Genomic DNA, 25,929 nt, shown 5'->3' on the forward strand with positions numbered 1-25,929 from the left:
CCCCGTAACCTCTGACTTATAAGCCGCGTAGTTACAATACCTTACAAACCTTCAATGGCATAGCTACCCAGGAGTTAGGCGGTCCAATGCTCCGGGGCCATCAAGCTCAAGGGGTCCTCGAATCCTTACCAGAAAATTGCGATCGAACTGAACTTAAAATTTCGAAAACAAAAAAGAGCAGATGAATATTTTTAAACCTAACCAGTTTAGTAGCGGGCCCCATTTTTTATTTGCACCAGGGCCCTTGGTTACCTAGCTACGCCACTGCACATCGTGCCTTTTATATTTAACTCTGTATGAAATTAAGAGAAACTTAATGTTTTAATAATTTTTAACTGAATAAAAACTAGGTATATATTACCATGTTTAGCAAAGTATTTTTTTTATCTAAAATACGAGTATGTAAATGTAATAAACTCATTTCAGTTAAAAATATGTATCAATGTGCATAATTTTATTGATAAGCGTCTTTTCATTTGTTACCTGTTTTAAAAACGTGAATTCTGTATCAATTTCAACATTATTTCCCCTGAGAATTTATTTTACCTAAAATTTAGGTAAAGTAATTAAAATAAATTAATTTAATTTAGGTAAAATAAATAGTATGATACTGACGCGTCCTGTATTATTTCAGAAACTTTCAAGTACGAGTAAGCCTGCCCAGCCATGGTAAGTTCGTTGAATTCCCATGATATACGGGCGACGGGGGGAAGGGAAGGACTGCGCGGGTATGATGTCGTTCGCGCGGAAAATCGAGAGCGTTACGAACGAATTTACCAAGCTATACAAACCTAGACTGCATCAAGCATCAAGTGATATCCTAGTCAAATAGGCTAATTTATCATTGAATAAAAGAAATCAATAAGGAAATTCATTTAGCTAAGTCAAGAATAAGTAAAAAGCAATATTTTTTTTAATATCTTTATTTCTATATCATTCATCCCAACCCCATAGACCATGACTCTCTCTGATCGTCTCTCTGTTGTCTCTTCGCTGGCGAGTGAGCGCGCTCGCTTCTCCCTTCGCTACCGCGTGCTTCCGCGCCATCTTCTTCTCTCTAACTTCTAGATTCTTCTTCACTTGCTGCTTCACCACTTCTGGGGCTATCGTACTGGCGGACGTGTATGACCTCATCGATCTCACGTCCGACAGCGCCTTCTCTATCATTGCCAGTCTATACTTCTGTGAATTTCTGTCTCTTTCTTCCTTTCCTTCTGTATTATTCTGTACATCTGCTGGCACTAATGTGGGTATCTCGTCTTCGTTTTTATTGTCTATGGATAGTTTGGTTATGTTTTCTGTTAGTTGGGGCTCGTCGTGTTGCAAAGAATCGGCAACCTAAAATGAAAAAAAAACATAGAAGCCTGCTGTACATCATTCTCCCTCTAATTAAGCTTCAACTTTCTGTTAATTAATAGTCTATAAGTAGGCCTAGTAGACCTAAGTTGCTCGCCACCACATATCTCGCGAAAACAATATGATACATTGTCAACCAATAGCGGCGAATTGAAAATATCGGTCCCTCTTTCGTCACATCGCAACAAAAGAAAGATCGATATTTCCTGTTCGGTCGCTATTGGTCGAGTAGGTATGTCTTTTTCTCTTTACGAGATATGTGGTGGCGAGCATTTCTAAGACCTACAGGATGCCGGATACATATTTCGTGACGAGAAATAGACATTATGTCGACCAATACCGGTAAAATCGAAAATAACACCTCTTTCGATTTCGCCGCGATTGGTCGACAATAAAAAAAAATGTAAAGTACTAACCTGTTGTCTGAGCGTGGCCAATTCGTCTTCTGTGTCTTTAGTTTTTTCGTCTTCAGCGTCTTCGTACTCGTCGCCGTCCGCCTCGTCCTCGCTCACTGCCAGACCTATGCCCATTTCCTGAGAAATATTTATTTTTTATTATAAAAATACCAGCGGACGCCTGCGACTTCGTCCGCATAAAACCCTAGCCTACACCTACTACCATATCTACCTCTACCCTACCCTACCCTAAGTATCTTATGTCCGTCTCCTGGTTCTAAGCTACCTCTCCACCAATTCATATTTTTTCTTATATATAGGTAGGTATATAGATATAGATGGACACAAATAAAATACTTATAGCGACAACCCTGTGTTGAAGTGACAGTGCCAGCTTTACACATAGACTGAGAGCCTACGTCAGCCAGACATATCATTTTATGAAAGCTGAAAGTCTGTGAACCTAGCCCCAACCCTCAGCTCAATCTCTTTTTTTTATTCTTTACAAGTTAGCCCTTGACTACAATATCACCTGGTGATGATGCAGTCTAAGATGGAAGCGTGCTAACTTGTTAGGAGGAGGATGAAAATCCACACCCCTTTTTGGTTTCTACACGACATCGTACCGGAACGCTAAATCGCTTGGCGGTACGTTTTTGTCGGTAGCCTACCCTAATCGAAGCCTCCCACCAGCCAAAACCTTTTCACCACGTCACCTGCATGAGGTCGTCCTCGATGCCCTTGGTGCGCTTGTAGCCGGAGCACGCCACCTCCTGGTCGAGGCGGTCGTCGCGCTCCAGGTCCGTGAACCGCGGGAACAGCGTGCTCTCGTAGCCGAACCGCTTCTTGAAGAACTCGCGCACGCACTTCACGTCGCGGTCGAAATAACTACGATACAATCAAATAATGTACATATATACAGGGTGTTGAAGAGAAGAGAAAATAATAGGAAATAGTAGTCTAGAGACGAATATGACGTCGCGACTTGTTTCCGTAAAGAGTGGGGAGTTAGAGAGGGGTACCGATCGGTTGGCGGGAACGACTTGCGATATTAGGCGCTCCTCTAGCGGTCGGTGGTGTTCGAGCCGTCCACATTTCTCGTTGTGTAATTCTTTATGGGTTACTTGGGATAGGCGGGGAGAGTGACTTGAGTGGAAAAGTGGAGTGTTAGTTAACCCTACACACAACGTTCACAAGTGCGTGACTCCACTCAAGATCATTCTCTTTTATTCTAGAGTCTTACTTTGGTTACAATTTAATTTGTTAATTAAGTTGTCCTGACAAATATTGTGAATGATGAATCATAACCTTTGTTCGACATTGGTTTTCTTAGTTTTTGTAATCCACCTCTGAATTTGCTAAAAATATTATATTGCTGCAGACTTAACAATATATCTTTAAAGCACTAGTACTACAGCAGACTAGATGTTGTAGTGTGTATCTTAAATAAGGTATGAATAATATTTTTGTATAAATTACACATTTCACAGTACAATGCTGGGATGCTTGGTCAACACTGCGAGAAGTCGAAGAGGCCAACCTCATCCAATGAGGTTAAACTAATTGGAGTCATAGTATTGAACACCTTGTATCCGCTTAGTGCATGAGTGACCCATTACATACACTAGGTACTTCACTGAGCTACCGTTATAGTCATTGTTTCTGGTTGGTGATAAACTCTCGTATCCATGTCCATTTCCTGTTCCCGTCCACTGCCGACACGTGTTCTGGTATTATAAAGTTAACTCACAGTTCAGCGTTGGGGTGCTCTGTGGAGACCATCTGCGGGAAGTCGATGAGCACGGGCCGGCCCGCCTCGTCCAGCATGAGGTTGAACTCGTTGAAGTCGCCGTGGATGACCCCGCAGTTGCCGAGCCGCACCACCAGCGCCATCAGCTCGTCGTACAGCGCCTCCACGTCCTCCACGGCTGACACGTGCGTCCTGACGTGTCATACAGCATCACATTGTAAGGGCACGTAAATACTATTGGATGTAATATGACTTTTGAGTCAAATTGTTTATATCAATCAATCAATCAATCAATCAAATCATTTAAGAAATATTGTTGTAATACAATCGATCATGAGTCAAGCTAGATTTACATTTGTCTGGCGTGTCGTTTTGTGACGCAACAGAACAGAATTGGTATCTGTATGCGGCATATCAGAAGCCATCACATGTCACAACACATAAGTGTAAACACTGCCATACAAACTGTATGATACCAATTCTGTTCTGATGCGTCACGATACGACACGTCAGACATATATAAATCCGGCTTCTGGTAGAGCATGGTGGCGATAGAGTGATGAAATAAAAAGCGACTTTCCGAGCGGCCGAGTTCACTTTCGATCGTCTCCACCGACAAACCGGAAAACTCAATGTACGTCTGAAAGGCCACCATTTCAAAAGATCTAAACATTTAGAGTCTGGACAATTTCGTTGGACGCCTCATAGAGAAGGCATTACTGACAGCAGACTCTGTGACCCATCACATCAGAGGCATTGCCCCCATAAGGATGAGTGTTGACTAGAAACTCCTTAAGCCTACACCTGTGGTCTCAAGTCGAGGGCTTGACTCAAAGTTATTATTTACCACTCGAGGGTATATACTGACCACTTCATTATCAGGAGGTATGTATGATGACACTCGTGGCTACTCACAAGGGTCCGCCGGTGACCAGTTCCATGACGACGCAGTGCCGGTTGCAGTCGACGGGGCGCGGCACGGGGAAGCCCCGCGCGTGCAGCGCGCTCATGTACGCGAACTCCTTGGTGGCGGAGATGCGCGACAGGTAGAGCCAAGACGCGCGGTGCCGGTGCGCGTGGTAGTCGCGCTTGTCCTTTATGTTACGGAAACATGTGCGACCCAACCTAGAAGCACAAACTTACTGGTTAATAAACGGTTAGTTGCCATGATGAACTCAATCGGTATCTGAAATGGCCATTTTGTTTCGGAAGAAATATTATCTCCCAAAAAAATTGGCACTAAGAACTGCTAAATCAACACCCTAACAAATCAAATATCTCTTTATCTCTTTAGAGGCACAAGTAGCATCTTGAAGGTCATAAGCAGACTGACAATCAAGCTGACTCAATAATTAGTAGACTGTCGAGCAAGTGTACAAGTTTTTAAAATGATGGTACACTTCAGTTCCATACTTTTTTTTTACACAACATTTTTTTTCATTTGGATCATCTTAATAAAAGAAAAATGCTGGGTGCATTTTTCTTTTATTAAGATGATCCAAGTAATGTAGAAAAAGCTACAAAACAAGTAAAACATTATTTATAAAAATAGTATCATAGTACATTGGTAATTTAATCTGTATCTAATGTTTAACGAAAATTAAAAATCTTTAAAATCTTCATTACAGCATTCAAAAATCCAAGATAGAAAAATATAAATGTTCTATAAAAAATTCAACTTGGTCACTCTAGGGATTTTTTTTATACTATTCAAATTAGTTTCAGATAATTAGGTGTCAGATTTACCATTTGCGTTTTATCCATCAAATACCACGATTTCTGAAAACTGAACCTATGTATTAGCCATTTCTTGTCCATGTAGACACAAGTTATTTATAGTAGTAAAAGGTTTTATGTAAAATTTTTATGCATATTGCTGGTATAGTACCATTAAATATATTATTACCTGTGCAGTTTCAAACATAAAGGATTCTTATCTTCATCAGCAACTGTGTATATATTAGACTCTTTACCCACTCCAATCTGATTACCAAATGATGCAATAACCTTTCTGTTGGTGAGTGCTTTAAGGGCCAAGTAATCATAACCAGAGTTGGTAAGTCTATATCCATCATCTGCAAATAGAAACACACTGATAAAAACACACACTATAGCTTGTTGACTACTTGGAAAGTTTGTTGATGACACTCCCATGATATACGGGTGACGGGAGGAAAGACTCCGCGGGTGTGAAATCGTGCGTGCAGGGAAGTGAGATGCATTCATGGGTTTATCATTCATCGCTACACGCCCCTCGGGCCGCGCGGACTATCGGGAGTGTTACAAACGAATTTGCCAAGCTATATCTCCGCAAGTCCTCTCATCAGGGCTTGCCTAGTATTGCTTATAGCTATAAGGCCACCTTTGCATGCTATGTTTCATTTCTAATTCATTTTTAATGCTTTTTTTATTGCTTTATTATTGTGTGCAATAAAGTATTTCTTAGTCTACTGTTTTTTGTTTCTCTAGATGTTCAATGATTTAATACAGATGTATAGCCAAACTTATAGTCAAAAACAAATCAGGCCTTAATTGAAAATTTTTAGATGAGTTAACTAATTTGTTTCTTTTATAGGCAACCAAATTATCTACTACTAAAGCTCAACTCAACAAATTTAAAATGAATGTAGACAATGCATTGCATGTAGACAATCATTTCATATCTAATTAAAATGATGTATTATTGTTTTATAAAATATTATTCAAAAGATTTTAACTATGTCTGATTGTTATATGTATATGAATGCTTATGAATTAATTGACATATCAGAAAGTTATTCATAAGCTCTGGCACAGTTGGTAGTGCTGGTTCTCAAAAGAGAGGTCCTAGGTTTGATTCCCAGCACGGATCAGTATAGGATTGTATACTTTTTTTTTTTAAAAGAATATTTTCCAAATCTTTTAAATATGACCAATATTCCTATTCCCCTCCAACTAGTCAGGGTAAGACTGTATATTAGGAGTGGATACAACAATAGTCCAATGGGGCGAGGGTCGAACCACCACCTCTCAGTGATGAGTCTGACCGCTTTATTGTTGAGGTTGAGGTACCGGTGGTAAGCTTTGTCTGTGGGTGTTTCACTTTTGCAGTTCGGACAAGAAATGTTGAAACAAAACGTCTGCTGCGAATGTCTGAATGCTACTTACATTGTTTTCCTCTTTCATAAGTAAGTAGTCTATGTTTGCACAGATCTTTCATGAGTTTATGTACACCACCGTGGCGTAAGTTAGCTATCGACGCCACCAAAGATCCAGGGACAAGCTCATGGTTCTTCATACCCATTTCAACCTGGAAATGTCAATTAGTTAACTTAAAGGTTCTAAAATGTTCTAAAATTGAGGTTAAACAAATGTGTCTTTATTGTATACTTACAGCAGTTAATACACGGAAATCTTCAGGTGTTAAATATCGCAACATTGCTACGTCTAGTTTACCCATTTTGAATTATGTGAATTAATTTGTATTTTAGAAAGAAAATATTTGAAATCAAAACAAACATCACACCACAAACATCAACGTGGTTTCCACAGACTAAAAAAAGGCTTTACAGCAAGCGCAAGGAACATGCCTTGTTTTTTTATATTTTATAATCTGTGCTACTCCTAACCATTAGCTGTCAGTCCAAGGCCGTAAAAAAAAAAAAAAAAATAGCTGTCAGATGTCAAATGTCAATGTGATGTTTTCTCGGTTTTCTCATCGGCTTTTTCATGTTTTGTTTCAAAAATCGAGATTGATAATGATTTATGAGATTTAAAATATTTATAAAAATGTCTTTAAGAAAATTACTATTCCTAACTCGTGCGGTATGCTGTAAAGGTGTTAAGGTTCAAACAACACATTTTTCCAGACAGAACATTTTCCTACTTTCGGCAAGTTCCACAAGATTCTATTCGAAAGAAAATATAGGTTAGTTTTCATTTTCCTCTAATTATTTTTAAGAAACCAAAATTTTTTATAAATGTGTGAAACATGTCATTCAATTCTAAAAACCAACCTTGAATAAATCAATAGTATATATCCAAATTATTGAAATTCGCATTAGAGGTGAAATTAGTTATGAGTAAAATTTTCAGTCTGAGGTTGGGAAGCTGGTGGTGTTACACCCTAGTACCTCAGTGAGCATGTTAAGTTGATTCTGGTCATTATCATCAACATCTGCTAGTGATTGTTAAAGAAATTAACTTTATCAACCTATGCCTGTCTACCCTCATCGTCATTGGAACAGGGTGGTGGGTTCAAGTTCCATATTGACTCTCTTATAAGATCCAGCAGCATCCTGGGATTGGTTGCAGACAGGTTTGTCAGTATTTGAATCACTGTTCTATGATTGATGTACTGACAAAACAATCCTGTAATAGATTTAAATAAGCTGAATTGTACTAACACCTTAACACCTAAGTTAAGTTTAATGTTAACTAACACTACTATAGACCCCCTTTGTGAGTCAAAATAAAAGATTTTCTTTTTTAAAAAAAGATTCCTGGCTCTGCAATGAACCATTAAAAATAGACTGAAAATGATGATGATTTTTTAATCTAGGAGATAAGAACAAAGACAGCAAAGAGGGAGAGAAAGTGGATATTCTAGGGAGATTCTTCCCACAGTCACCCCCTGCCACCAATGATGCAAAGGAGGTGCAGAAGGAGCAAGAGAAATTTGAACAGGAGCAAAAGGAAAAATCAAAAGAGAATGAAAAGAATTGGAGGCGAATGAAAATTGGGTAAGAATTTTTAGTTTATCTACACTGTGTTTTCTCAGGCAATAAGGGAAAAAATCTTATATAATTACTAGCAAGTTGTTGATACAAAAATACTTAATTTACTGAGTGATAAATGGTTAACTCACTATTTTTCATTTAATTGAGTATTTATTATATTGTATGCCATACTTACTAAATATATAAAAAATATTCATTATAATTTGATTGAATTGAATAATTCGTGGAGTAGTTTTGGAGGAGTGCAACAACACACTAAAGAACAACAGTGTGACACAAAATTTTATGTATTACTCAGCTTGTGTTTTCTTATTGAGAATGTATAGTGAGTTTTTCTATGTCTGTATCTGTAAATTTAAATCTCAATAAGTTGACATGAATTTTTTTGTATCTGAATATTTTATTATTACATACTTTTTATACCTATGAGTACTGGGAATTTTGATTATGCCAAAGGTAGCCAATTTGGGATTTAAAATTCAAATTAGGAGATCAATTTGGATTAAAATAGGAACTATCAACCCACATTGGAGAAGTGTTGTAGGTCCAAGTTACATAATTCATCTCCTATAAGGCCCTGTTTGCCATTAAAATTGCCTGAAAATTATGAAAATATGAAATGACAAACAGAAATTAAGAAATTGGAATAATTTCTCTTATAACAGGTTTGCAGCCTTTGGCGGTGCATTGACAGTGATGGGTGGCTGCCTCATCATAGAGATGGGTGCACCGAGGCGCGGGGATGATGGACAGATTATTGAGGACGAGTTCTCCCCTCTGCCTTTGGTGCTACAATATCTGAGGCGGACGTGGAAAGAGCTTACATTCTATGAAAAGGTACAGTTCCCTCACTTAATTTACTAAACACAAGCTACTATACTGTATTTTTTTTAAGATTCTAGTTTCAGAAAGTACACAAAGATATTTTATGAGTACAAGTGGGGACGTTTACCAGGGGTCTAATCAATCTTTGTCATAAATCTATTTCAACTGTATACCTCCACCTGTTCCAAAGATAAAGGGTCTTGATTGACAGACAGACAGATGAGATGATTTCCTTTAGTGAAACCCTGAAAACAATTAGTTTAATATAATCTTTTTACATCTTTATTATTCACTGTGAAATTTCTATATTTTTTTTTACAAGAGTTACCTTGTAAAGAAAAGAAAAGGAATAATAATCTCTATCAGATTAGCACTTTCTCCTATAAAATGTAATATTCTTCAGATGATTAAAGAGCCATCTCGGGAGAAACTACTGCCTGACCCGCTTCCGGCTCCTTATCAGCCCACATACACATTGGTTCTGGAGTTCACAGATGTGCTGGTACACCCTGACTGGTCGTATCAGACAGGATGGAGGTTGGTATAATGTTTTCTAATCTGGTAATCTATACTTCTAAACTAATACTATAAAGAGAAAAGATTATTTGTTTGAATTAAATAGGCTCTGAAACTACTGAACCGATTTGAAAAATTCTTTCACTGTTGTAATGCTACACTATCCCCAAGTGCCATAGGCTATATTTTATTCCTGTATTCCTACGGGAACGAGAAGCACGCGGAGGAAACTGCGCGGCGTCTGCTAATTATTAATAAGTAATTACTAACTATACATACTGTATCTTGGAAATAACTAAAAAGTGAGATAAAATTAAAAGTTTGAATGTAACACTCTCGTAAAATCCATTCTTGGGGAATGACCATAACTCGTAATTTAACTACCTTCCCGCCTAGTTGCATTGTTGTAATATGTCAAACAGTATGCAACCTTTCGTTTTTTAATATTTAAGTTAGATATAATTTTTTACTGTTTTATTAATGTTTATTGTTAATAATGCAGTTGCGAATGTGTGTTTATGTAAGCTATCAGGGCCTGTGCAATTGTGCATGACCCACAACTTTATTTATTTATTTATTCTCTCTAGTTTCTTAGTGTATCAGAGATCAGCCTCTGTACCATAATCCGATCAAATGACTTAGAATGAATGAAACCCACAACTTGATTACTCTAATGTGCCTCTTCTGAGTTTATGCCCACAACTGAATACTGGTTCGATTTTGTTGTGCAATTTCATCTGCGCAATTGATTAATTGCCAATAATAATAATCAGTGCTGATAATTTTTCCACAGATTCAAAAAACGTCCAGGTGTAGACCAATTCCTGCAAACCGTTGCCAACTCAGATTATGAAGTGGTGATATTCACGTCGGAGAACGCGTTTATGATATGGCCGGTACTGGACAAGTTGGACCCGGAGAACAAGCTCATATCCTACAGACTGTTCCGGGACTCCACACATTTCATTGACGGTGTACATGTTAAGAATTTGGAAGGACTGAATCGTGACTTGTCTAAGGTGAGCTATTATATTATGGTCATTAGTGAACACCTGCTGGCCAATTCACTAACTTTGACGTATTTATTTATTTCTTTAATGCAGTTAGCATTAAAGAAATAAATAAATACGTCAATCAAACTTCAGATTGTAGGTAAACAATATCAACTGATGCCGACTGACAAACCTTCGTTAATATCATAGAGTAGATAGATGGCATTTCCCAGTTGACAATGTGATGTTCGTTAACAATGGGGTTTACATAGTATAACATCTTTGGATAATGATGGTGATTGTATTGAACATCGTTGGCAGGTCATAGTGGTGGACTGGAACAAGCAAGCCACGCAGCACCAGCCCGACAACGCGCTCGTGCTGAACAAGTGGAAGGGCGCCGACGACGACACCGCCTTGCTGGACCTGGCCAACTTATTGCAAAGTACACATTTATGTTATTACTAGCGGACGCCCGCTACTTCTTATAGGTATGGCAAACGTTATTTAAAAAATATATACAGCCTATAGTGAAGATGTTGCTATCTAATGGGAAAAAAACGGTCGAGTATGTTTTAGTTTGAAAGAACCTGAGCCTGATACCGCAAGATGATAGGCGCATCGGTGATGGCTTCGACGATTCTCGCTGGGGTTCTATAATTTCTTTTTTCAAGATTAATTTTGTAGTCCTGTCACGGTCGCCAATTATATGAATTACTAAAATTTACAATAGCATTTATGTAAATGCAAAATTTAAAAGATCATAGGAAGAAAATGCAAAAGAAGATTGGATAGAAGCAGGCGTTACTTTGCGGAAGTTCATCATGATTATATAATGATTTATTTATTTTGCTATCATCCGCGAAAATTCGGCGAACCCATGCGACAACGTCACCCAGGTCCGACAAAATACTCTCTACGTACGTTTCACCCCGAAACCGGAGCATCCTCAGGAGATGTTGACTCTACAACGTGCAATTGCAAAGTGTCGTTTTCGACCTTTGCTTCGTCTTTTATAGACCAAATAGTAGGTGGGGCAAGAGGTGGGCGTTGCCAAGATACTCATAATATAAGCGATTTATCTCGCATCGCATTCAAACATTTTTATTAGTGGTGACTTCGATAACTCTATTTGTTCATTTAATAAGGTAATTCCTGACTTATTATGTTTTATTATTTCTAATTGTTCCAAAACGCATAGTCGTAGGCCTTTATTGCAAGTGTGTAAAATGTCATACATATGATTATCTGCCAGCTTATGACCAGTATCTAGGAGATGCTTTGCAAAGTGCGACCTTTGTGGACGGTCATTTCGAACAGCGGATATGTGTTCCTTGTAACGTGTATCAAAATTCCGACCGGTTTGACCAATATATGTTGCATTACATTCAGAACATTGCAATTTATATACTCCCGATTTATGTTGCTTTTCTAGTTTATCTTTACCATTGCAAATATTTTTAAGAGAGTTATTTGTTCTGAAAGCCACATTTATATCATGCTTTCTAAGTGTTTTTGCAATACGTTCCGACACTGGACCAAAGTATGTTAGACTAGCTTTAAATTTTTTAGGTTTTTCTAATGGAATTCCATAAAGTTCTTTTCTAATCAACACCAATTGTTTCTTATTGATTATTCTATTCACAATGTTCGGGTTGTATCCATTCGAAATTGCCATGCGATATATTATATTTAATTCCTTGTTATACTGATCCCTAGTTAGAGGAATGGACATCAGTCTATGAACATAACTATGGAAAGCTGCTAATTTATGTTGCCATGGATGACAAGATGAAGCTGGTATGGTTATATCTGTATAAGTTGGCTTACGATAAATCCCAAAGTGATGTCTATTATTAACTCTAGTGATTGTTACATCAAGGAAATTTAAAGAATTATTCTGTTCTATTTCTAATTTAAATTTAATTTTTGGGTGCAAATTGTTTAATTTATCTACAAAGACATCCAATTGTCTGTCCGTTCCAGTCCAGCATATAATTATATCGTCTACATATCGATAGTAATATAAAATGTGATTATTTTAAACAATATTTTTATTTTCAAAGTCATCCATAAATATGTCAGCCATTAAGGGACTCAAAGGTGATCCCATAGCTAGCCCTTCATTTTGCTGATAGTAATCATTATTAAATCTAAAATAATTTTGTTCCATACATATATGTGTTAACTCAATCAACTCTGCCATTTCAGTAGGATGCGTTTTATTTATTTCTAACAATTTATTTAAAATGTCCAGTGTTTCGTTTACTGGAACATTAGTAAATAAGCTATCGACATCTAATGATATTAATTTACAACAGTTAGGTAAATCTATATCCTTGATTTTGGTGACTAGTTCAACAGTGTTTTTCAGTGCAAATACTGGCCGAAAAGAGGTTTTTAGTTTAATTATATTATTTAATTGCTTTGCTAGTTCATATGCTGGCGCTCCAATATAGGAGACAACTGGACGCATTGGGATGTTATCCTTGTGAATTTTAGGTAAGCCATACAAAAGTGGGGCATGAGTGTTCATTACAATAGCCTTTTGTTTAGATGTACATTTGGGGAATATAAATTCTGATTTATTTATAGCTAGTCTAACTACTGCAGCAAACTTTTTAGTTGGATCTGTTGATAATTGATGGAATTCGTCTCCAAGAAGTATATCTTTTACTTTATCCACATACTCGTCCCGTTTCATTATTATAACTGTATTACCTTTATCAGCTTTAGAAATTACAATATTATCTCGTGCAATAGTGCTCTGTAACGATTTCAATATTTTCATGTCCTGATTAGGTATTGTGAGAGTGTGAGTGTTATTGATATCGTGCGCTATAATATTTTTAACAATGTCCCCTTTCTTATGAAGTGTTATAGCTAATTCTGTATCTACTGCTAGTGTTTCAAGCGATTTTTTAGAGTTTACGGTTGGGATATTGAATTTTAAACCTTTCTCTAAAAGTGTCATCTCATGCTTTGAAAAAACCGTATCAGTAAGATTTTTAACACGAGGATAGAAATCGTGATCAGTGTTGTCAGTTACTGCATTGTCATCTATTACTAGTTGGGATCTAGAGGAACTAGTTTGTAAGAATTGTAATTTCTTTTGCTGAGTAATGTATTTTTTGTGGCATTCTATTGAGGCAAAATCCCTTGCTTTGCTATCTAACAGATCAAATTCTACGTTATGTAATTTGTATGTGAGTTCAGAGTACAATATTTTTAAATGTAGCTTCAAATTATCTCTAATTGTGAACCAACTACGTGATTCTTCATTAAGCCAAATTTTTTGAGCTTTTTTAATAGCAATATCGGCTGATCGGCTATGCATATTAGTTGAAATATTAATATATTTTGGTACTAAACAATTAAATTTAGTACCAAAATATATTAATATTTATATTAATATATTTTGGTACTAAACTATTTATATATATTATTTAGCTATAACACTTCATAAGAAAGGGGACATTGTTAAAAATATTATAGCGCACGATATCAATAACACTCACACTCTCACAATACCTAATCAGGACATGAAAATATTGAAATCGTTACAGAGCACTATTGCACGAGATAATATTGTAATTTCTAAAGCTGATAAAGGTAATACAGTTATAATAATGAAACGGGACGAGTATGTGGATAAAGTAAAAGATATACTTCTTGGAGACGAATTCCATCAATTATCAACAGATCCAACTAAAAAGTTTGCTGCAGTAGTTAGACTAGCTATAAATAAATCAGAATTTATATTCCCCAAATGTACATCTAAACAAAAGGCTATTGTAATGAACACTCATGCCCCACTTTTGTATGGCTTACCTAAAATTCACAAGGATAACATCCCAATGCGTCCAGTTGTCTCCTATATTGGAGCGCCAGCATATGAACTAGCAAAGCAATTAAATAATATAATTAAACTAAAAACCTCTTTTCGGCCAGTATTTGCACTGAAAAACACTGTTGAACTAGTCACCAAAATCAAGGATATAGATTTACCTAACTGTTGTAAATTAATATCATTAGATGTCGATAGCTTATTTACTAATGTTCCAGTAAACGAAACACTGGACATTTTAAATAAATTGTTAGAAATAAATAAAACGCATCCTACTGAAATGGCAGAGTTGATTGAGTTAACACATATATGTATGGAACAAAATTATTTTAGATTTAATAATGATTACTATCAGCAAAATGAAGGGCTAGCTATGGGATCACCTTTGAGTCCCTTAATGGCTGACATATTTATGGATGACTTTGAAAATAAAAATATTGTTAAAAATAATCACATTTTATATTACTATCGATATGTAGACGATATAATTATATGCTGGACTGGAACGGACAGACAATTGGATGTCTTTGTAGATAAATTAAACAATTTGCACCCAAAAATTAAATTTAAATTAGAAATAGAACAGAATAATTCTTTAAATTTCCTTGATGTAACAATCACTAGAGTTAATAATAGACATCACTTTGGGATTTATCGTAAGCCAACTTATACAGATATAACCATACCAGCTTCATCTTGTCATCCATGGCAACATAAATTAGCAGCTTTCCATAGTTATGTTCATAGACTGATGTCCATTCCTCTAACTAGGGATCAGTATAACAAGGAATTAAATATAATATATCGCATGGCAATTTCGAATGGATACAACCCGAACATTGTGAATAGAATAATCAATAAGAAACAATTGGTGTTGATTAGAAAAGAACTTTATGGAATTCCATTAGAAAAACCTAAAAAATTTAAAGCTAGTCTAACATACTTTGGTCCAGTGTCGGAACGTATTGCAAAAACACTTAGAAAGCATGATATAAATGTGGCTTTCAGAACAAATAACTCTCTTAAAAATATTTGCAATGGTAAAGATAAACTAGAAAAGCAACATAAATCGGGAGTATATAAATTGCAATGTTCTGAATGTAATGCAACATATATTGGTCAAACCGGTCGGAATTTTGATACACGTTACAAGGAACACATATCCGCTGTTCGAAATGACCGTCCACAAAGGTCGCACTTTGCAAAGCATCTCCTAGATACTGGTCATAAGCTGGCAGATAATCATATGTATGACATTTTACACACTTGCAATAAAGGCCTACGACTATGCGTTTTGGAACAATTAGAAATAATAAAACATAATAAGTCAGGAATTACCTTATTAAATGAACAAATAGAGTTATCGAAGTCACCACTAATAAAAATGTTTGAATGCGATGCGAGATAAATCGCTTATATTATGAGTATCTTGGCAACGCCCACCTCTTGCCCCACCTACTATTTGGTCTATAAAAGACGAAGCAAAGGTCGAAAACGACACTTTGCAATTGCACGTTGTAGAGTCAACATCTCCTGAGGATGCTCCGGTTTCGGGGTGAAACGTACGTAGAGAGTATTTTGTCGGACCTGGGTGACGTTGTCGCATGGGTTCGCCGAATTTTCGCGGATGATAGCAAAATAAATAAATCATTATATAATGCAAAAGAAGAGTCAGGATCTCTTTTGTAGCGGAGTGTTTCTGTTAATTTATTTTATTGGAAATAATAAATCATAGACAATATACTTTGAGCTATACATTCACTGTCAAAAAAGTTACAAAGAAATTGATTTGTCAATGTAAATATAAGGCTAAAGTCATACCTAGTAACCAACCGCAGTTTGGCGTTAACACAACTTTTTTTTTTTTTAATGAAACCTACCCTCGTCCTAAAATAAAAGTATGACTCATAGGCCTGTTGGAATGAACGAGAGAATGATATTTCCGGTTCGACCGAAATTGGTCGATTTGACGACCTATGTCGTGCCGTATGTTAGTCCTACTGAAGGCATGGTATTTCTTTATTTCCGCTGCCACTCAAGTGTGGTTAAAGTTAAACTGAGTGCTGACCGTCACCGTCAGTCAGCGTTAACAGCCGTTATGTATAAAGTTCTAAGACGCGTTATAAAATAACCATCAGCGCTGATCACCCGATCACCCGAACGCCTCTGCCTTCCGCGAGCGTTCTAGTATCGAGGTGAAAGGACGTCATCGAGGTGAATGGACGTCATCAGTGTAAATACCTACATTCCGCGTTTTTGTGCGTCTTTACTTCACGACGATCAGCTCGATACTAAACCGTTTCACTCTAACTCAGTGCTGACACTAGATGAGCGCTGAGTCAGTGCCGCTGGTGAGAAAATGCCTCCTGAATGCCGTCACTGATCGTATTGTCGTTCGTCAGCGATCGCGATATCGAACGTGAAGGACGTGCGCGACGTGCTGCGCTACTACGGGCAGTTCGACGACCCCATTGCCGCCTTCCGAGACAACCAGCGCCGCCTCATGGAGCAGATGGCTGAGCGCGAGCGCGACAACAAGACGGACGTGCCGATCGCGCGATCCTGGCTGCGCCCCTTCACGCGCCGCTAGGGTGAGTAGTGGAGCAAATGGCCAAGCGCGAGCGGGAGTCATGGAAGGTAGAATATCTTAGTTGAAATGGTGAAATCTTTCGTTCGTTGAAATGGTGAAATCGTTTTGAGCATTCCCGAGTAGCTTGAATTTTTGGTATTCAGCAGACCTAAAGAACATTCAAAACTTAACGAGTTAAAAACCTCTTTATGTAGACGTTCCTGTATTAAATTTCTTTACAGATATCTGCAGTGGAGCGAGAGTGAGAGCCCGAATGTATTGCAAGCTAGCTTTTGTACATACTTGTATAACTTCAGCTATGGAATATATAAATGTGATTCAAATTCCCCCGGCATTTATCTGCGCATTAACTATAGAGGAACAAGTAGTCAATCCCACTTCTGAATTTTTGTATTGTTGTATTTTTTATAGCCTGATTAGAAAAAAAGCTCCGACGCACGAATGGAGTTTACTCTTTCAGATCGTCTGTCTAAATAGGTGTATGTTGCCCCGCAGCATACACTGTGTACGTCTCAATACTTACGCCTGAAAAGTGAAAGGAGCGCAGAATAGGTTGCGCACAAAAAACATAACGCTGTCATTCGTTTATGGAATTTTACTGCCCATATTTTTTTTCATACCGGGGGCTAAATATGAAAAATCGATTCCTAAGGAGTGACCTTAAAAAAACTAGACAAAGTACTTTATAACAGTACTAGAAAAAATTAATTTCTTTTTTCCGCAACATGGCTTTTTGTCTATTCAGGCTATAACTACTAACAATGTCCTACATTTGTATTGTAATTTGAACATTTACTATGTCATTGTATTTATATTATGTGCAATTAATTGTATAATTAGCAGTAAGAATGTGTGCGTTCTGTAATAGAGTGACGATAGAAGACATTTAATTTGAACGGTCAAAACAATTTTTAAAGAAAAAGCAAATGATTAATTTAGGAGAATAAAATACAAATCAATAAGTTCACTCACTCATCTTAAGTATTACATGTGAATTGATTAGATTATTATTATTTAGATGTTTGCCAAAGTTATGTTTTCACTTCTATTTAATTAGCGGCTTAAGTGTATGTAAGCTACACTTGTGTACTTATGTTTAAAACGAAAGTGATTGCGTGAATGTGTGCGTGGGTGTAAGAGCTTGAAGTTGTCTCAGTCATTCTAGATAGGTATTATAGACTGTTAATAAAATATTTATGTTGTTTTATTACTGTGTGAATTAACTTACACATTTTTAAGAGCAAAATTTCTTGATACCTTTTAGAATTGTTTAATACCTTTTATTTAATTAGTCGAACTTTCAAATCCGCTATCGCCATGCTAGATTTGTCATAGCGTCATAAAGACGTAGAATTAAATTTATTCCTTATTTAAAAATTTTCCTCATTAAACAGATTGATGGGGATATCCCCAAAATATCTATATTATGATGAAATATATGCCTATAAAAATGCATTTTATAGTAATAGACAGGCTCGCGCTTGACTACAAACATGTTAAGAGTATGGAAAGCAAAGGTTCAGTAGTAAATTGGAGCGCTGTTACAAAAACTTTATTCTTGTAGTTGATAAGTGGTTAAAGAAAAAATAGTATTGACACCATGCTTTGCCAGTGCCAATGCACTATGGATCAAGACTTCAGAGTTAGTATCTGAAAGTACGGGAAAGACTCGCTCGACCGCGTTGAGTTTTTTACGTCCCTATCTGTCTGTCCTAAACTGTCTGGTTTGTCCAAATGGTATTTTATTGGTATCATTCGATAGCTCTTAAGGTGCCCTATACATAGCCTATACATTTTGACTTGGCATTTTGACGAATTTAGGCCGACCTTGGACTTTTATGATGTAATTTTATTACTTCTACGCAATTTCTACTCACTGTATCTATTTTATACTATTGACGCTGTTTTGTATAAACAATAGATAGATTCTCTAAAACAAGCTAACGATTCAAACCTAAACGAAAGTTATAGTTTCTGTGAGTCGAAAGTTCCGATAGAATGACCTAAAGTTATTTGCGATTCCCACTCCACTGCATATGACTTATCATAGTTTTAACATAGCGTATAAAATTCTTTGATTCTTTAGCTATCCATTGGTGTAATTACATTCTGGATAGATGTAATACGAGTAGTTACGTATCTACGAGTACAATTGCAAACTGTATCCCCCGATTGTCGTAGGCTTAGACCATTATTAATGGTCTAAGGTCCATTCGTTTTTTTTTCGAATGACATCCCACTATAAAAGCAACTTTAAAGGACGTATTTTCGTCAAAAAAACCCTTCCCTTGCCATTGATACTCGTAGGGAAAGGAGGATAAATAAAAAATAATATTTGTCTCGATATAATTTATATCTCAGTGTTTTCGACATTGGAATGAGATTCATCATCTGAATAATATAAATTATTATTATTACACGACTCATTGACTCTAGTCTCATTCACGTCCGCTGTCCACGCTTCTTTTAGTCCGATGTCTATTTCTTCCTCCTCGAAAGCCTTTACAATTTCATTCTCGTTAAATATGCTCTTCTGATTTTGGAAATCATCATTGATCCTGTAATCTTTGGGCATTTTTCTCAATTTCCTCAAAACGCCCGCTATATTTTCTATCGAAGACACTTCGAGATCATTGTCATGCGTTTGGTATGTTTCACTCCATTTGTGCAAACTTTCCCCGCTATCGTCTTCCATGAACGTCTCCAAATGTTCAGGGAACAGAGTGTGACACGAGATGTCTCCGAATGCATTCTGCAGGAGAATGTCGTATTTTTCCCCTTGATCGAGAATCAGATTTCCAGTTATAGATGTACAGATTCTAGAGTCAATTGGGTTGTAAGGATTGAGGCAGAGCATATTTTCCCTCGCTCCGTACAAAGTGTTCCTTATATTGGGGGGACGGTACGGCAAGGTCACACCACCATTGTTGGTGTCTCTGATCAGTCTGTCATTGTAATTTGGCACCACACACATATCTTCGCACCATTGGCTGCTAAGACAAATTAAATCCTTGCAGAATTCAGATTTACAATACTGTAGATAGGTCGGTACACATTCCATACCGTGGGTCCAGCGTTGCACCACTTTTGAATTGTTTCTTGGACCGTAACGTAAATCCATCAAGAAAAGATGATGGTCTGTACCAAAGTACAGTGAACTGGTCCCTTCGAAATGTTTCGCTACACTTATGTCATTACAACTGTAATCGTCTGTAATTTTTCTCAGATTTTTCCACACTTGAACCACATTGTTCGACCATTTGTCATAGATTGATATGGAATCCCTCGCAGCGTGGACGTAAAACAATTTTTCAGAACTTACTACTGAATTCCAGTTGTCAGTCAAAGTTGTCAATTTAGCTTTTAATTGAACACTCCTCGCCTTCATTCTGTCTAAATTAATTATGCTTAATTTATGATCTAAACTTGTGATATACAATATATTTTTGTGATAGTTATCAAATGCTACACTAGTATATGGTAACTCAGATTTGATACATTTCAGTTTTTCAAATGTTATTCTGTCATCTATTTTTGTTAGTTTTAAAATGAATATCTTGCATTTTGTTCTCAAAACTGTTATGTGTTCTGAAGAGATAATAGTTTCTAATATATTGTTTTCGTCCCCGCAATCGTATTCAGCAACATGTTCTGGGTTTATGTTCAAGATGTTTTTGTTAAATTCTGATATATCTGAAATTTCATGAAAAATATTGGTATCAGTACTTTTCAACAATATTATTATCAGTGCTTAATAAGTGTTCTGGTATAATTTTTTTTTTACCCTTTTTGCGTTAGCCAATCAACCGACTGCAGGCCCAGGACTCCCTTATAGGAGTGTGGATATAAAGAAAGAAAGAAAGAAAGAAAAGTTTATTCAGAATACACATCATACAAAGAAAAGAGAGAAAATAAACAATAAATTAAATACATTGCAAGTTGCATGATGTGATCCTAAAAGGGTCACCACTCAGCATATTGCAGTGTCCGTAAGGATACCGCGCTGATCTTCCGTGGAGCCATTAAGGTGACGCTTGGACGGTATCGAGACGTGCGGAGCGCCTCTAACAAACATCGACAAATATTAAAAGAAGACAGATACGTAAATTAAATACAAAAATATTACTAGTAGAAACAAGTGGTAAAAATAAGCCAATTATAAATAATAATACAATAAATAAATAATAACATAATAATTTGGTAAATAAATATTATAATAAATTAAACAAAACAAAGGACCCATTACTTATATGTTTTGAATTAAAAGATAATGTTTTCGAATTTTGGTTTTAAAAGTGGTCTTGGATATTTTTAAATTACGAAGAGGAGGAGGCAAATCATTCCAGCACTTTGTTGCCGCGAATTTAAAGCTTCCTCGAAAGGCAGCTCTGATATGTTGCGGCACTTTAAGGGTCCAGACTCGATTTGATCTTGTCAAGGATGTTTTGTTCCACTCTAGCTTATCAAATAAGTAAGCAGGCTGCTGAGACTTCAATACTCCAAATAGAAGTGTAGCAAGGTGAAGATTCCGTCTCGCTTTCATATTGAGCAGTTTAGCTTCGTTAATAAACGGCGTAACATGCGTTCTGGGGGGAATATGAAAGCAGAACCGGGCACATGCATTTTGGATGCGTTGTATTAGCCGTTGAGTGCGAACGAGCAGTCGTGGCCCATACAAAGCATCAGCGTAGTTTAATTTTGAGAGTATTAAAGACTCACATATCCCAACACGCAAATCTACACTCATATAATTCCGTACACGGTATAAAGTTCTTAATGGAGTTATGAGATATGGAGTTCACACTCACCACCCTTTTCTAATGTGGGTTAGCGAGCGAGAAAGGGTGATAATATTTCTTTAAAACCACTATCAGATGTTAATGATAATGGGACCAATGGCATATTATGCTTTTTCACACACTGAGGTGTAACACTACCAACTTCTTATGTCTGGGCTGAGTATTTAGTTAAATAAACTTCTTAGAAGTTCAGAAGAAGAGCTCATTGTCTCATAACCCAATTCAGAAATTAAACCCTCTTGACCTGTAGCCACATATAGTAGAAGATACATATTAGAAATGACCTTCACCCACCTGTTCAATGCATGAAAAGTGTTTTACATCTTTGGTTTGCCTGAAAATTTCCTGGCAAAACTATTATTAACTCATTACTGATAGTTTAAGGCTGGAGTTCTTGAAGCAACCTACTCGCAATATATTTTTTATATTTGATATAAAACACTTTTCATCCATTAAACAGATGGGTGAAGGTCATTTCTAATATGGATCTTAGACTATTAGGCTAACCACTAGACCAACGAGTCAGTCTGCATACTATAAGAAACAAAACTTACAAACTTTATTGAATTCACTGTGAAGCAAGTAGTCGACCCAGTCAATGCAGACTGTTTGCAAGTTGCCATTGCCAGCGTAGTACCAGTTGTAGGAAGAGTTGAAGTGTGGTGTGGGGTCACTGTCCAGGTGAGCCGCAATGTCTATCAGGTGTTTGGGGCACTGCACCACCTCTTCATTGATCTGCTCATAATTCTCCAGTACTTTTAAGGTAGCTGTGGGTTTTAATTTTAATTTTGATTTTGATGAATCTAATTCCAATTTGTAGATCTATACAAAAATTTGATGGCCAAGTGGTGGTGGGTTAAAATAAATAAATAAAATACTCGAGTCGAGATGTGTGTTCAGGAAGTGTAAAAACTATATTTACACTATGGATCACGTTTTGTTTAGTAGGCTGTAATCTATCTATAGTATAAAATTATCATTGTGCTTCTTGTTGTTTATTATATTCAAAATGGTTCCTGTACATATTTAGTGACTAAAATAAATAAAAACAAAAAGAAACTTTGACCTATCACACCCTTAGGCAATTTATTCCATAGTTTAATTACTCCAATACTAAGAAAGTGTTTAAGGGGTTTAAGAGAAGGAAGTTGTCCAGTGTCTTAATTTGGTGGTGAGGGTGGTTTATATATTTATCTTGATTCGTCAGATAATTTAGTACCAATAATACAAGATACTCTTACTTTTGGGACTTAATAGTTATGTGTGTAATTTCTGAGATTATTGGATGCAAACAAACAAATTCTTCAGCTTTATACCAATAAAGTTTATAGAATAGCCTATTAAAAACATAAAATGAATGTTTTTTAACAAATAGAAAATAACACTTACTAGCAATGCATTTATAATTAGTAATTGTCCGTTGCCACTGAATTTTTTTCCACAGCAAGCTTGTGACTGGATCACTTTTGTCAACATTTTTTAATTTTGTTATCATTTTAGGCGGCAGACTTTTGTATCGAAAAGGTTCAAAGTAGTCCAGATTGAGCTCCCCGTCCCATTCCTCATCGAAAGTGTTAATGGGATGACCTGTGGGTTGGGGCCAAAGTTATCTAACATTTTAAAGTATTTCTACTTTCGGAAGTATATTTGTTGTTGTTGTTATATAATGATTTATTTATTTTGCTATCATCCGCGAAAATTCGGCGAACCCATGCGACAACGTCACCCAGGTCCGACAAAATACTCTCTACGTACGTTTCACCCCGAAACCGGATTATACTTTGCAATTGCACGTTGTAGAGTCAACATCTCCTGAGGATGCTCCGGTTTCGGGGTGAAACGTACGTAGAGAGTATTTTGTCGGACCTGGGTGACGTTGTCGCATGGGTTCGCCGAATTTTCGCGGATGATAGCAAAATAAATAAATCATTATATAATCATGATGAACTTCCGCAAAGTAACACCTGCTTCTATCCAATGTTGTTGTTGTTATCAACCCATATTTGGCTCACTGCTGAACTCAAGTGTTCTCTCAGATTGAGAGGGCTTGAATAGTCCACCAATCTGGCCCAATTCAGATTGGCAGACTTCACACACACAGAGAATTAAGAAAATTCTCTGGTATGCAGGTCTTCTCACAATGTTTTTCCTTCACTGTTTGGGACTTGTGATATTTAATTTCTTATAATACACACAACTGAAACGTTAAAGGTGCATTCCCTAATCGGATTCAAACCAACACCCTCCAGAATCTGAGGCAGAGGTCATATCCACTGGGCATTGAACCCAGGACCCACTACCCACTGCGCCAGGTTGTTCAAGAGAAAAAATAATTCAAACTATGTTCATGATAAAATACCTGGTAGTGTGTAATGCATGTGGTCTTCAGTACCAATTGTGCGTCTGGGCCGCAAGACCTCTTTGTAGAAAGTGTAGGCCTGGTGATTTTTATGGTGCAACTCATCTAAGATCTTCTTGACTGGTGCAGTATTGTCTACATTATCTGCTGTCAAATGAGCAAGACCCTTTTTGGGTACCTAAAATAACACATAAGTCAAAGTGAAGCTTGACCAGGTACACTAGTAAATAATAATAATATATGATTTTTAAAACAGCAACTGTGGAGTTTACTGTTGGCTCTTCTAAGCAGAAAAGAACTAGTGGTAGAGTCTTTGAAAAAAGTCAATCGGAATGTTTGAAAAGTGCTTGTAAACTTAGCCTAGTTGGAATTAATTATGATTTTGGATTTGAAGGCCAAGTGTCACAATGGGTAGTGAGTTAGTGACCTTCTTTTCTGCCACTAAGGGTTTGATACCAAGTGTCTGATGCTTACTGTGATCTAAAATTAAAAGTTGGATGCCATGCATGCTCAGTAAACCATCACTACTTCAATGTGTGGATAGTGGATACAGAGTTTGACTCAATTTGCATAGCTTTGTAAGTGCTTGCAGCTAATCAGATAGTCTTTTTTTTGAATATTGAAGGTTAAGATAAAATTCAAACAATACATTTTTTGCAGGGTTTTTCTTCATTATTTTTAACTCAGTCTTGTTTTTACACAGACTTGACAATTAACATAGTTACCTCTTCAAAGTACACTAACCTAACTAATATGTTTGTGCATTTTGAATAGTGTGGCTTGGGATGCTTAATTCCCAAAATAAAGCAGAGGTGTTTGAGTTGGTGACAATTACAACCTTCAAACATATAATAGTGGCACCCAACTAATCCATGCTACAGAGTACAGATACATACAGTTATCCTAATAATTTTTAATTGGATAAAACTGGAAGTCTGTGGAGCTTCTATGATTTAAAAGGATTTGTGAAATAGAAGAAAATGACTTCTGTTATTATTTACTTGCACACTACTTACCTTACCCACAAGTCTAACCTCTTTTTACCCATTGTCCTCAAACTATTCTATAACAAGGTCAAGGGCGTAAACAAGGCAAGGGGAATTATAACCAATAATGCAAAGCAACTAAAGTCCTAAGGCCTTTCAGACAACTTGTTGACAACCTTATAATGTAGGAAGATCTTTTCCTTAGTCAAAGATAAATGTGTAGAAATATTATAATTGTTTTTATTAATGAAAAGTATAAAATTAAAATAATATAAATGTAATGTTTCGTATTTAAACTTTGGAACACATTTATTATGATTACTAACTAGACTAACCTTAGCTGCCATTACAAATTATAAAATAAAGGTTCTCTGTAGGTAATAGGTAAGGTATGATACCAAATTAATTTTATTTACAAAAGTCCTACAGGAATATTTAATTTCGAAATAATTTTTAAGGTTATATAAAGATTCAATATTCTTATGTTTACCAATACCAACCACCACAGATACAGAAATGACATAAGGAAAACCAAGATCATAGACAACAGCACAAACCACAACTAACACTTCTTTGAACCACAGACGACAAATGATACAGATAATCACAGACAGTCCATCTCCGACTCGTAAATCTATGATCTCAGACCAATTAGAGAAAAACCCGTAACCTAAGACCAAGGAAACATCCTAGCCCTTCGCAAGGACGTACGTATTTACGCCTTTTTTGCTCGATTCGCACAAGTATTTACACGAATTCAAATCAGAATTTATTAAAAATGATGACGTCTATAGTG

At 36.5% G+C, this 25,929-nt stretch overlaps 3 protein-coding genes across 5 annotated transcripts; 1 reads left to right on the plus strand and 2 right to left on the minus strand.

Annotated features, from left to right (window-relative positions):
• Positions 1 to 905: 905 nt before the first annotated feature.
• Positions 906 to 7,039, minus strand: LOC112046815 (serine/threonine-protein kinase RIO2). The gene is made up of 8 exons (XM_024083621.2): positions 6,875 to 7,039; positions 6,649 to 6,790; positions 5,408 to 5,576; positions 4,417 to 4,626; positions 3,502 to 3,693; positions 2,468 to 2,639; positions 1,773 to 1,889; positions 906 to 1,338 (listed from the first exon to the last, which is right to left on the minus strand). The coding sequence occupies exons 1-8, from the start codon at positions 6,938 to 6,940 to the stop codon at positions 934 to 936; spliced, it is 1,473 nt and encodes a 490-aa protein (XP_023939389.2). The 5' UTR covers positions 6,941 to 7,039; the 3' UTR covers positions 906 to 933.
• A 118-nt stretch (positions 7,040 to 7,157) lies between these two features.
• On the plus strand, positions 7,158 to 18,182 carry LOC112046836 (mitochondrial import inner membrane translocase subunit TIM50-C). Of its 2 annotated transcripts, none has more exons than XM_024083649.2 (8): positions 7,158 to 7,408; positions 8,042 to 8,222; positions 8,885 to 9,056; positions 9,448 to 9,581; positions 10,354 to 10,579; positions 10,874 to 10,997; positions 16,802 to 17,036; positions 17,211 to 18,182. In XM_024083649.2, exons 1-7 carry the CDS (start codon positions 7,246 to 7,248, stop codon positions 16,987 to 16,989), a joined length of 1,188 nt encoding a protein of 395 aa, XP_023939417.1. In that variant the 5' UTR covers positions 7,158 to 7,245; the 3' UTR covers positions 16,990 to 17,036; positions 17,211 to 18,182. The 2 variants fall into 2 exon arrangements, with proteins under 2 accessions (XP_023939417.1, XP_023939416.1); XM_024083648.2 differs by having other exon boundaries at positions 7,159 to 7,408; positions 16,802 to 16,990.
• A 1,143-nt stretch (positions 18,183 to 19,325) lies between these two features.
• On the minus strand, positions 19,326 to 25,649 carry LOC112046814 (uncharacterized). 2 transcript variants are annotated; one of them, XM_024083619.2, is made up of 5 exons: positions 25,469 to 25,649; positions 24,148 to 24,325; positions 23,178 to 23,375; positions 22,343 to 22,555; positions 19,326 to 20,682 (listed from the first exon to the last, which is right to left on the minus strand). In XM_024083619.2, exons 1-5 carry the CDS (start codon positions 25,478 to 25,480, stop codon positions 19,340 to 19,342), a joined length of 1,944 nt encoding a protein of 647 aa, XP_023939387.2. In that variant the 5' UTR covers positions 25,481 to 25,649; the 3' UTR covers positions 19,326 to 19,339. The 2 variants fall into 2 exon arrangements, with proteins under 2 accessions (XP_023939387.2, XP_023939388.2); XM_024083620.2 differs by lacking the exon at positions 25,469 to 25,649 and adding an exon at positions 25,164 to 25,313.
• Positions 25,650 to 25,929: the final 280 nt, after the last annotated feature.

This window comes from Bicyclus anynana, chromosome 17 (assembly GCF_947172395.1).
Source record: "Bicyclus anynana chromosome 17, ilBicAnyn1.1, whole genome shotgun sequence".
NCBI lineage: Eukaryota > Metazoa > Arthropoda > Insecta > Lepidoptera > Nymphalidae > Bicyclus > Bicyclus anynana.